Source organism: Calidris pugnax, unplaced genomic scaffold (genome assembly GCF_001431845.1).
Source record: "Calidris pugnax isolate Ruff unplaced genomic scaffold, ASM143184v1 scaffold362, whole genome shotgun sequence".
In the NCBI taxonomy this organism is placed as follows: domain Eukaryota; kingdom Metazoa; phylum Chordata; class Aves; order Charadriiformes; family Scolopacidae; genus Calidris; species Calidris pugnax.
In genome coordinates this window covers 152,559-165,269 of record NW_015091135.1, presented here as the reverse complement: position 1 = coordinate 165,269, position 12,711 = coordinate 152,559, and the positions used below count along the sequence as shown (strand labels likewise).

The window sequence follows — 12,711 nt, the reverse complement described above, 5'->3', positions numbered from 1 at the left end:
TTAAAAAGTCAGTGTATGAATGATGGCATTACGCTGTAAAAATGCAACATTACCAAGCGCTCCGACAGTACGAGGTCCATTGTGACAAGGTTTTAAACGTGAAGCATGAGCTTCAGTATGGATTTCCAAATTAAAAAAAACCCCAAGCCTAAGAGGTAAATGGATTAATAATTACTGATTTATCTGGAATTTCAATACTAAGCAAATACAGAGTGGATTTGCGAGAACTGGACATATTTAAGACATGGCAGAGTCAAACAAAGCTTCTAGAGATTGAGGAGTAAATTCTCTTTTTCTTTTTTGAGCTACATAGAGGTATTTGTTCTGCGCAGGAGGTGAATGTTACAACTCTCCTACCAAACTACCCACAATGTGGCAGTGGGATTTGCACCAGAAAAGGAAAGAGTGAACCCAAACCCTTCCTGCGTTGCCAGTCCAAGAGAAAAAAAACCAAAACTGTGTGCTTGGAAGTTTTAAAAATAAACAGAAAAGGAAAGAGTGAACCCAAACCCTTCCTGTGTTGCCAGTCCAAGAGAAAAAAAACAAAACTGTGTGCTTGGAAGTTTTAAAAATAAAACCATCCATTTGAAAAAAAAAAAATATAATAAAAATCACATCTCCCAGGTGGATCTCCACCATCACAAACCACCGATGCCTGCGAACTCCAAACAAAACTACGGCACTCTTGCTCATTCCGAAGCAAACCCCAACAACTGGACATCCATGGATATTATTGCACTTGGAGCAGTGGTGCTTTAACTGGCCCGACAACTATTTTGATTGTATTAAGGAAATGAAAAAATTATTTTTTTCATATTTTTTTTTTTAACGTGTAATCTTACTCAAAAGATGCACAACGGGTGGGTGGGCACGGAGTACCAAACGAGGGGGAAAAAATGATGGTGGGCATTAGTTTCCCAGCAAAAGGATGTCTCACATCACACAAGAGATCAGAAATAAATAAGATGAAACTCAGAAGAGTCTGAATATAAATCCTTGGGTGATGCTGGAAGAGTCCCCAGCTTCACCAAACCCATGTCAGTGTGTGTCGTTAAGCACAATAACGCGGTTACTATATACAGTATCGGTACCAGATAATGCCAACTAACAAACCACTAAATTAATGATTGTTAAACAAAAGACATAGTAAAACAATGTACTTCTAAAAACAGATGGCAACCCCCCAGTGATGCATAGTTACATGTGATGAAGTCCAGCTCTCCGCAGTCCGATGGATCGACACCTTCAAGCAGCAGGAAGCGGTTTTCCGAAGCGTAAACAACTTAATTAACAGAACCCAGTCAAGCTGTAGGGAAATTACACTGCCAAAAATACCTCCAGCCCCAGCACAAAACTCTCTGTGGATGTTGCCACCATGGAGCTGCAACGGGGCACTCGTCCTTCCAAAGGTTTTACGCCGCCGTGTTTCCTCAAAGGACCTTCAGAAGGACGCGCTGTTGGACACGGTGGTGGATCTACGCACAAACCAACCACGTGATGGACACAAAGCACTTAGGTTAAGGAGCACTTGCTGAAGAACCCATGACACCTTTGCAGTGCCATGTGAAGTTTCTCCTGCTGGGTGTGAAGCGGCAGCTCATTGCTCGGAGTATTTTATGTACTAAGAAGAAAGAGCCTTCTCCTCAAGAAACCAGCTTCTCCGACACGGGAAGCCACCACGCCTCTACCTGGCTTTGCTGCAGTAAGGCATGTGCAATGAAGGTGGCAAGGCCAAATCCCCACGGATCGTGACAAAAAGACCCAGTTCTTCCCTTTGTTCCTCGCTCAGCTTCTCTGCCCCGTTACTGTCGAGGTCAGTCAGCGTCCATGTGGTGGTGCCTGGTGAGCAGAGGCTTCCCATCGGTATCACCCAGCTTCTTCTGCATCTCTTCCACTGCCTTCAGCAAAGCCGCTCGCTCCTGCTCAAGGGTGAGGATGGACTGCTTCAGCTTGCCTTCGTTGGTCAGTAAAAGCTCTACTGTGGCTTCGAGGTTTTGGATCTTCCCATTAGCCACCTTTCAAAGGAAGAAGAAAGGAGGAAGGGGAAGGAAAAAACAAAAAAAAAGGAAATTCATTAATAATTGAAACTAACTGTAAACTATTTTTGAGATACGTTAATACACATAAAATCATAGAGTCATAGAATCATTCAGGTTGGAAGAGACCCTTGGGATCATCGAGTCCAACCATCTCCCCTACTCTACAAAGTCCTCCCCTACACCATATCCCTCAGCACTGCATCTAAACGTCCCTTAAACACATCCAGAGATGGGGACTCACCCCCCTCCCTGGGCAGCCTATTCCAATGTCTGACCACTCTTTCTGTGAAAAATTCCTTCCTAATGTTCAGTCTAAAATAAGTAAAAATTCAGTAAAAAGTTAAAATTCAGTAAAAAGTAAAAATAAGTTAAAATTCAGTAAAAATACTTCCCAAATGATGAAAAATTGCAAAGGAAAAGGCAAGCATGAATTTTATTAGATCTGTGCACTTTAGACTGCAACTCTGGGTTTGCCTGTAACAAGAAACTTCCCTCTCTCAACTCGATTGCTTTGATTAGGTTCAGATCTCACGGGACCAGAATTCACAGCTTCAGCAAATGTTTGTTAGGAGAAGCTTGAAATGTCTGCTTCTTACCCTTGAAGTCCCTTTCTCCATCATGGTCAAAAGTTTTCTACCAAGTGTCCTGTTATAAAGCAGCCATAAACTGACTTCTTGAACAGTTAAGCAATGAATAACCCCTCCAGTGACGGGGTGTACTCTTTCTGAAAAGGCTGAGCATATTTCAAAATTATTTCTCATATTTTCTAAACAATCTGGACAACAGTTTAAAAAAAAAAAAAACAATCAAGAAGACTATGTCTTTATAGACAATGTATCCCATATCTGCTCTATCTCTAAACAATAACACTGGCATGAGCTTTCCCATTTGTGATGAAAACATAAAAATGAAGTTGAGCAAGCACTTTGTGTATTTTCAATCATCTTCTACAGCTCTGATTTTAATTACAAGAGAGGAGACAGTGTGATGAATCAACCTTTCACTTCATTTCACGTATGCTCCTATCCACCCCTCTCAGAATTTCCTCTGCTTTTAAACTTTAAAGGTTAAACTGAAATTGCAAGTGTCTATGCTTTAATATCACTAGACCAAACACCAGTTTCTTCTGAACCTTGGTGTAGGACGGTCTCTTCTGAAAAGGTGGATGAATTAGTGTTAATGAAATATGAAATACAGGACGGTCTCTTCTGAAAAGGTGGATGAATCAGTGTTAATTAAATTATGAAATAGAAATTGTACCTGCAGTTCTTCCAGGAGATCAAAGTTTTGCTTGCGCAAGCTACTGTTCGCCTTTTCTAATTTATCCAGTCTCTGATTGTCATTTAAAGACGAATCTATAAGCTCATCCTGAAGCACGTGGTATTCGACTTCATAAGCCTGCAACTGCTTGGCAATATCCATTTCAAACACCTGTTGTATGTAAAAATATTATTAGGTGCTGTGCAGATCAAACCCACAGTTCATTCAATGCTTTCAAACCCCTGCATCCGGACTTAGATGTATAATCACTACTACATAGGAAAAAAAAGGACCTCATTTTTTGGTGGTCACATTCCCTACTCTGGAAATGACACGACTGAAGGAGCAGAATGTATCAGCATTGGATCTACTGAAAAACTGTACTCATTTGGTGCCTGACTTCAGCAAAATCACTTAACACGGGAGTTTTGGGGGAGCGTAGACCTCGGAGGGTATTCCCCCCCTTTTTTGACATTTCAAATTTAATGCATCTCAGGTTGGCTTGAAGCCCCCAAGAGATATTCAGAATTAGATGTCACTTTTGACAAGCGTGGTCCAAGCCCACGTGCCACACGTACAAGTGTAAGGCTTAGCAGAACAAAAGTGTTAAATGAAAAACCAGCAAACGTTGCCAGGTTTATTTACAATTCTACAGAGTTCCTAGAGACTGAAAGAAAATGAAATAATCTATCCTTGCACTAATCCACTTAACAGAAACATCATGTCATGTCAAAGCAGATTTCTAGTATTGTTAACTATGAATCACTGAAATGAGTGCTCAATCTTATACATGAATATTAAGAAAACCTTACATTTTAAAAGCAGATAAATAAATCGAGGCACTCAAAGTGCCCCAAAGGAAAAAACTGCAATTGTATTTATTTCCCTTTTTCTAGGTGTTGGCAAAAAAATGGCTTCAAATTATTCAGAAAATACGACCCTAGTGTCCTTGAGCTAGTTACCTCCTCTGAAAGCCATGAAGGTGGTAAAATAAAAGGACAGTGTGCCAACCACAGAATATAAGAGAAACAAGAATTGATTTTAAAATGCATCTGGAAAATGGCCGAAGAAAAGAAGTTCAAGGGTTATTCTTAATTTCTAAACCTCTTGTGCCTCATTCCTTTTGGAAATGAGGCAAATATCAAATCCTCTCTTAAACATATGTTTAAATAACAATAATTATTTCCTGTTTTATTTACCTGCTTTGTCTACAAAACTTTAACTGTTTGTTATCGTTAGAGAAAACATCAGTTTATGAAATGTTTCTGCCACCCATTACATATGCCATAAAGAATTCTCTCATAGTTTTATGACAGCAGAAACACATACTGAGCATCTGAGTACAGAAAGCTTAAATACCATTTTAACTGGAGTTTAGTCACACACAGAACTCTCATTTTCTGTGGGTCTGAGCATCTCTGGAGAACACACGCTGTTGAAACATCAATAAAATAAATCCTCTCATGGCCTTTGCCACTTCTGCCTCTGTGCTCTTGAGGAGGGGGGAAATCCCTGCTCTCACACCCAGAGCACCAGATCCAAAAGGGGGAAACATGAGGCAAATCAAAAGCTTGACTTGAAAACTAAATAACTGAGGTCTAAAACCTGTCTTTTCTTTCCCTGCTGCAAATTAGATGTGTAACCTACTGAACCAGCACCACAAACACCAGTATGGACAGTCATAGAATCATGGAACAGTTTAGGTTGGAAGGGACCCTAAAGCCCCCCCAGTGCCACCCCCTGCCCTGGGCAGGGACACCTCCCACCACACCAGGTTGCTCCAAGCCCCCTCCAACCTGCCCTTGAACCCCTCCAGGGATGGGGCAGCCACAGCTTCTCTGGGCAACCTGGGCCAGGCTCTCACCACCCTCACAGCAAACAAGTTCTTCCCCACATCTCAGCTCCATCTCCCCTCTTTCAGTAACACAATACACCTCTGTGGTTTTCCTGTCAAGAACTTGATAAAAAAGAGCACTCCTTCGCATTCTACTCAGGTGTTCAGATTATTTCATACCTGACTAATGGTCTTTTCCATCTGTACCAAGCCCAGGTTGGGGAGAGTGCTTTTAATAAAATCAACGATAGTCTCTAGGTTCTCGTGCTGCAGAATCAAGGGCTTGTGACTTCCCAAAAGGCTTAAAGCCACTTTAAATATAGCCTCTGATCCTTGAAGAAAGAGCATATCTGTGAAAACAAAAGAAAAAGGAGAGTCCATTAAGTAAGCACATCTTCTGACAAGGATATTACACCAGCAAAATGCCCAAGGGCAACAAATTCTCAGAGGAGCATCTGGAGGCCAGATATAATGTGCTGTTGTTACTGTGGCTTTGGAAGGTTTATAGGATCAAGATTCTTTCTGTGAATAGCACACTTGACTAACACAGTCCATTATTAATTTGTTTAGTGAGTTTTCATTAAAAAAAAAAATCCACTTAAAATTTGAGCTAAGTACCCAATAACCCAGGCAGTCAAGACTGCCAGTGTTGCCCCTAGTGTTGTGGGCCTTTTTCTTCTGAGATGTTCATGGCAATCTGAATTTGAACAGAATCCTAATCCAAATGCCATTTAAAAATCCTAATACAACAGAGAAAAACGACACCTGAAGACACAACCAAAGACCTGGAGTTCTCTTCTCAATTTAAAAATCCTAATACAACAGAGAAAAACTACACCTGAAGACACAGCCGAAGACCTGGAGTTCTCTTCTCTTGTCTTCTGGTGGAGAAAGCTACAGAATCTCAGTGAATACAACACAGAGCACTTGCCAGCAGCCTCAAGTTTCACGTGCTTATTTTTAGCACGTGCCTCAACCCCTTCTGTTAATATTTTAATCGCTCCATCAATAAGTACCTTGAAATCTCAGTGAGATAGTTAAAGTGTTAATATTGCAGGTGGCCTCGCGATGACGGCACCTGGCACACCCCCAAGCGTGCTGGAACCAGAGTTTAGAGAGACCTTTCAATGCAACTTCCTTCCTTTTCTTTTCCTTTACAAACTGCCTATGTCTTTATAGAGGAGAGAAATATCAGACTCCAACAAAAGGGACTCGCTACAGGCAACAACATCGACCGCATGAAACAACACTGATGGAGGTGGAAAAGGAAAAGAAGACACTGTGGGTTTATTCCCATATTTCCTAAATATATTTTTATTTTTCAAGGGCTTCTTTGTATTCCTTCTTTGTATTCCCTTCCCTTCTTTGTATTCCAAGCTGTGAATGAAGTCAATCAGTTGCAAAGAATCATAATGATCCCCAAAAATGTGTCTTAATGACCAAGAAAAAAAGAAGAATAAAAAGAGGGAGAGAAAAAATCTACCACACAGTAAGGGAAATAACTACCAGCAAAACCACAGCTATCTCTGATTTAGTAAAAAACATACGAAACCCCTGGCAAACTGCTTTTCTCAGTAAAAACAGCCTCTCTTTCCAAATTTGTATCAGAATGAAATTCCCCCTTGCGCCCCTTTATGCCTGTAATGCTGAAGCCGTAACTCATTTCACTTCTCTCTCTTTCCCTCTGAAACAGAAAAGCACAAGTAAGAACTAATCATGAACCTTGCACTTTGCTGCCACTTGTCCTAAGAGGGGTGTGCAATTTTTCAACGCTGATTCACTGTGAAATCCAAGGGCGGGAGTGACTGAAAAGTGGTAACAGAACAGGTATCTGCCTCAATTCTCCACTGAGACTGAAAATGATGGGTAAAGGGTAAAATGGGTTTTAAAGGGAAAGCATTTCTCAGGACAGGAAATGCTGGAGAAGAGCTAGAAAACACAAAGTGAAAAAAAAACAGCTGAAAATAACGCATATTCGTTAAAAAAATCAAGTTTTATCGACAATCTTGAAAGAAAATAAATACTATTCTACCAAGTCTCCTCCGTTAATAAATAAATAGGGGTACTAAAGAACAATCTTTGTTAATGCTGCACTTTCAGTAGATCCTGCTTAGGAGAAGTGTTGGAAGTTTGGGCAGATAATTAAAAAGTCAAAAGGAGTTTTGCTGTTTGACTCACGAAACTCTCTTTGGGTTACATTGCTGGTAAAATGCTTGCAAAAAGTACACTCTACGGAAAACTGAAGGCCCATAACACTTATATTATTAAATAGCAGTGGGGCTTCTGAAATCCAGGGTTAGAAAATGGCAGTGCCATCTCAGAGTCTTAGAAACTTATTGTTACTTTCTAATGTAAAAGAATGTCCAATGTTCTCGACTTATGTAGTTCCAGTCAATACTGTTTTAAGGAAATTACTAAATACTTTGAAACATTAAAAACTGCAAGTGTTGGACACGCTGGATTTCCTCTCTAACAAACTGCAGAGATTTTTGAGAGGTGACACACACACTCTTCTGTTCTTCACCTACAATCAGTCCTGTGAAGATCATGTATTTAATGCCTTCTATTCTCATGTAAGATCTTTCCTTTCTAAAGCCCCGCAATCCTCCGGTGACAGATAAAACACTAATCTGTGTATTAAGGCAGAAATCCAAAGATACTGGGTACACAAAGCACTTTCTATACTCTCACTGCAGCCAACTGTCCAATTCCAAGACAATATTACAATACTACAAATGATTAAGAATAATTGAAAGATGAATTGACTATAAACTCAGTACATGACACTCACAGACAGATGATTTCTGGCAGCTGGATACTTGCTGATGTATGATAGCCTACTCTGAACTGTTCCAGGAAAAAAAAAAACCACAAAACACCTCTGTTTTCCCTGAAATTAAGATGTTAATCCCAGGATATGTAGTTCTCCTTAGCTACACACCACCCTTTTCACCACAATTTCTTCTATTGCTACTTTTGGCATATCCTTAAACAGAAACAGGACATGATTCTTGTCAGTTCTTCTTGGATTCTCTATTCATTATTTGTTATTGTGGTAGATAAGACTATATCTTTTTAAGTCAAGAAAGTGTTGATATTAATACCCTGATAAATAATTGCTTCATTGCATCTCTCAAGTGAGACTGACTAAGGAAGATGAAAATAGCTTCTTGTTAGAAGATAGGAATCAGGGGGGGAGAGCTCCAATCCGCCCTGCTAATCACCGACAATTCTGTACCACATTGAAAATAGCTTCTTGTTAGAAGATAGGAATCGGGGGGGAGAGCTCCAATCTGCCCTGCTAATCATGGACAATTCTGTACCACATGAATGAAACTGAAAAACAAACAGCTGAAAAGGAAATAAAGCACCTTCTCAAATACCAAACAATAAATCTGTGAAATAAGCATCCGTAAGACAACATCAAGGTAAATTCTTAATTGGAATTTAATTAAAAAAAAGAGAACTTCTGTAGATTCTAAAAATAGGGCACATAAGCAACTTTAGAGAATGAACTCCATGTGCTTCCAAACATTTCTGGAAGGTGAGATTATCAGCCAGGCCAAGAATGTAAAGATAAGAAACACTAATTTAAAAGCCCTATGCTTCTGCAAAGTAAATCTCTGGCTAAACTGCAAGAGCCATCTCTGTGTGCTTTAAAAACATAACCCTCAAAATAATTTTCCGCTGAGGCTGTTGGAGACAATGATAATGGATGTATTCCTCGGGTGATGCCTTTGTTTCATCTCTTTTCAGCTTAGAATCATAGAATGGTTTGGCTTGGAAGGGACCTTAAACATCATCATCGAGTTCCACCCCCCTGCCCTGGGCAGGGACACCTCCCACCAGCCCAGGTTGCTCCAAGCCCCCTCCAACCTGCCCTTGAACCCCTCCAGGGATGGGGCAGCCACAGCTTCTCTGGCCAACCTGGGCCAGGCTCTCACCACCCTCACACCAAACAAGTTCTTCCCCACAGCTCAGCTCCATCTCCCCTCTTGCAGGGTCAAACCCTTCCCCCTCCTCCTAGGGCTCCCCTCCCTCATCCAGAGTCCCTCCCCATCTCTCCTGGAGCCCCTTGAGGGACTGGAAGGGGCTCCAAGGTCTCCCTGGAGCCTTCTCTTCTCCAGGCTGAACCCCCCCAACTCTCTCAGCCTGTCTTCACAGGAGAGGTGCTCCAGCCATCGGATCATTTTGGTACCCCTGGCTTGAAACTAACTCATTTTCAGTCTTGAAGCATTGTTGTCCTAACATCATGGCTTCATGGCACCAAATTTTATATCCTCTCCACAAGTGGTTACAGGGTGGGACAAGGTAATAATGAGGATGAAAAGAGAACAGTTTGGGATGTCACACGCTTTCCTCCTCTCTCTTTCCATTTTACTGTAAAATACCACACACTCCATAAAATGACCCCTTTTGTTGTGCTTCTGTTCATCGTCAGTAAATAAAATATTTCTCCTGGGTGTCTGAAACAGGTTGGATACTGATGCTGTTCCTAATAACAGGATTCCAAATATACGACTTTGAAAAGAACAGAGAGAAGTTTTATGAAGAATTACCAAACACTCTGGCTACAAATCCGAGGGGGAACTGGGAGGCAAACATGGTGAGGAACCAGGGAGCAGCGTAGAGGCTGGGGCCGATCTCGTGTTCCTCCAGGTGGTTATAGAGATCCCGGTGGTAGTCGTGAAGCAGTCGAGAGAGTTGGTACATCTGGATCTGCACAGGATAAGAACAAAGAGACAAAAGATAAATGATTTTTAACACTCTTGACAGCAAAGTCCATGCCTCACACTCTCATTAGACACAGTGAAAGATATTTGTTAATTGATGTTTGGACAGAATTGTGTGAAGAAAAGAAGGACTCAGAAGCCACCTAAAATAGAGGTGACCAGGACAGATCTCCTGGCAGCCTACAACAGGCTCATCTGAACCTCATGAAACACATAACAGAATTCTTCCTATTTGGGGTTTTCGTAGTTTGAAATTAAATTCACTTGTCATTTTTGAGAACTGAATTTAAGTTCAAGTCCCGATTTTGACAACGCTATCGATATCACGTTATTATGATTAACCATTAGCATCCTTTCATTAGAAAAACTGAAACCACACCTGTAAAATTGTCATGTCAGGACGATATTGCTTCCTCAAGCCGATGTCAAACATGAGGAACTTCAGCATTTTAAAAGCATCTTCTTCACTCATATGAAGTAGTAAAACCCCTGCTACAAAACTCAGGCCCTGGCAATATCCCACTTCCTGGTCCAGAAGGGAATAGGCCTTCAAAATGTTGTAGAGCGACAGTTGCCCAGCTCCCAGCTGCGCCGAGAAGTACGGATGGGTTGGAAATGTGCGCCCTGTGGAGACAGCTCAAGTTAGCAAGTAAAGAAACCAACCCAAATCCTTGGCATGTTATCAAATTAAACAGTCTTTCAAAAAACGTGAACTTTTTTTGGAAGGTAGATTCCGAGTCAACCCACAGAAAGACCGTAAAAGAGCTAACAATAGAAAACAATTGGCTCTTACACTCTGTTTTGTTACAGTATTTGCAAAATTAATTTAGAAATTGTCAAGGAGTGGGGACAATCTGTTGTTCAGAACAGCTCAGTAACTGGTCCTTAAGACTGGCCCTTGATCAGTTTGTTAAAGGTTATAGGGGCTGGTTGCCTACGATGGTGGGAGACTTGATTCAATGGATCAACAAGTCGCCCAGTCCTCTTTTCTTCATTAGAATCATGGAATTGCTGAGGTTGGAAGGGACCTTTCAGATCAAACATTCAGGTGAATTATCTGCTGACTCTCCTCACCTTCCTCAATTCATAGAATCACAGAATTGCTGAGGTCGGAAGGGACCTTTCAGATCATTAAGTCCAACCATCAACCCAACACTGACAAAACCCATCACTAACCCATGTCCCTCAGCACCACGTCTGCCCGGCTTTTAAATCCCTCCAGGGATGGGGACTCCACCACCGCCCTGGGCAGCCCATTCCAAGGCTTCATTACCCTTTCCGTGGAGAAATTTTTCCTAATATCCATCCTAAATCTCCCCTGTTGTAACTTGAGGCCATTTCCTCTTGTCCCATCACCTGTTCCTTGGGAGAAGAGACCGATCCTCCCTCTCTACATCCTCCTTTCAAGGAGTTGTAAAGAGAAAAACATATGTTCTTGCAACACGTGGTTTTATTATTTAAAGAGCTTTCAAAAATGAAGCTAAAGAGGTCTCGCTAACATTGTCTGAGCTAAAGTTGCTCACGCTTGAATTGATGCATCTTCAGCTGTAGATGGTGGCTCCTGAGGAGGACAGCAGTGTGCATCTGGGCAGAGGGAAGGGAACAGCAACCACCCTCCTGGCCCAGTTTACAGGTCACAGTGCTATTTAATACCCAGACAAGAACAAAGCCACAATTCCCTGAAGGCTTTTCTCTGTATTTCCTTTTTGTATTTCCACCTGCACAAACTGGGGCTTTCAGGTCCTGAACACAGGAGTCATATTCAGTAAATGAGTTCATCTCTCACTAAGGCAGGGTAAACTGGTTTCCAGATGCTACCAGTGTAGGAGACCACTGTACTTATCACTGAGTGGTTGCCAACAGATTAGAAAAGTAGGTTCTCTTTTATGGTATTTCAAAAATAAAGTAGTAGCCACTTCACTTCCTCATTCTGGCACTCCTGAGGTATTACTGTTCATTCAGAGTCTCTTTTCAGCAGGGCCAGGAGTTGCTTTGCTCCTGAGTAAAAGCTAAAATTCTTAGTTAAGTCATCACCAGGGTGCTCAGAAGCAAAGCAGCTGGGGAGTTTGGCAGTTTCCTTCCATCTATCGTTTTTTAGAACCTCTTTGCATTTTCATTCTTGTAACTTTTCTTCATGACTGACACGAAAGGAGCTTTGCTGCCTCCGGACTCTGCTGTAACAACCTGTCCTTAGGGCTGAGGATTCCTTTGCAAAGAAACACAAGTTCCTTCTCATTTGGAAGCTAGAAATATGGTTTTTTTGATGCAAGGTTCAACTTTGGAACTGAATGCCAGCGTTCCAAGCAACAGGCCAGAGCAACTCCCAGGTGGCAGAAGGACTCTGCCCCCTGGCTTTGTCTTCTTCAAGCAGGAGCTCTGATATTATCTGGCAGCGCATCTACATTCCAGGAGCTAAAGGGTGGGGTGGTATTTGACAAGTGGGCAACTGAAAAACAAGCTCCACTTAATACCAGAACAAAAGAAGTATTCAAATTTCTTCTCTGAGGTATTTCACTGAGGAAATCCGATAGGTGGAGGGGTTGTTTTTTTCCTAGAAATAAAAATATTCCCTTTTGGAAAAGTTTTAGGGGGAAAAAAAAGATTGGAAATCCACTTATACTGCCTGTTACTGTGCAGCGCTGCTCAATTTCAATGAGGATCACTTAAAACTGCTTATTATTATTCAAAAAAAGCTTCTTTCATAATTGTTTTAATACAAGGAAAAATACCTACTGCTTACAACTACCCATTAAAAAAAGGGAAAAGAACCAACAAGCGAAACCTTTGCATCATTTCAAGTACAAGTGTTTCAGAGACAACAAACACTGGAGATCATGACTGAATA

At 41.4% G+C, this 12,711-nt stretch overlaps 1 protein-coding gene across 5 annotated transcripts in view; it reads right to left on the bottom strand.

The window, feature by feature from the left end:
* Nucleotides 1–490: 490 nt before the first annotated feature.
* The window catches only part of TBC1D1 (TBC1 domain family member 1), a 60,552-nt gene continuing 48,331 nt past the window's right edge, over nucleotides 491–12,711 (bottom strand). For all 5 annotated transcript variants that reach the window (XM_014958547.1, XM_014958549.1, XM_014958548.1 and 2 more), the window contains 5 exons: nucleotides 10,246–10,490; nucleotides 9,693–9,852; nucleotides 5,314–5,483; nucleotides 3,300–3,470; nucleotides 491–2,015 (listed from right to left, as the gene is read on the bottom strand). In XM_014958547.1, coding sequence (XP_014814033.1) covers nucleotides 1,815–2,015; nucleotides 3,300–3,470; nucleotides 5,314–5,483; nucleotides 9,693–9,852; nucleotides 10,246–10,490 — 947 coding nt within the window. In that variant the 3' untranslated portion in view covers nucleotides 491–1,814. The remainder of the gene's footprint in view (nucleotides 2,016–3,299; nucleotides 3,471–5,313; nucleotides 5,484–9,692; nucleotides 9,853–10,245; nucleotides 10,491–12,711) is intronic.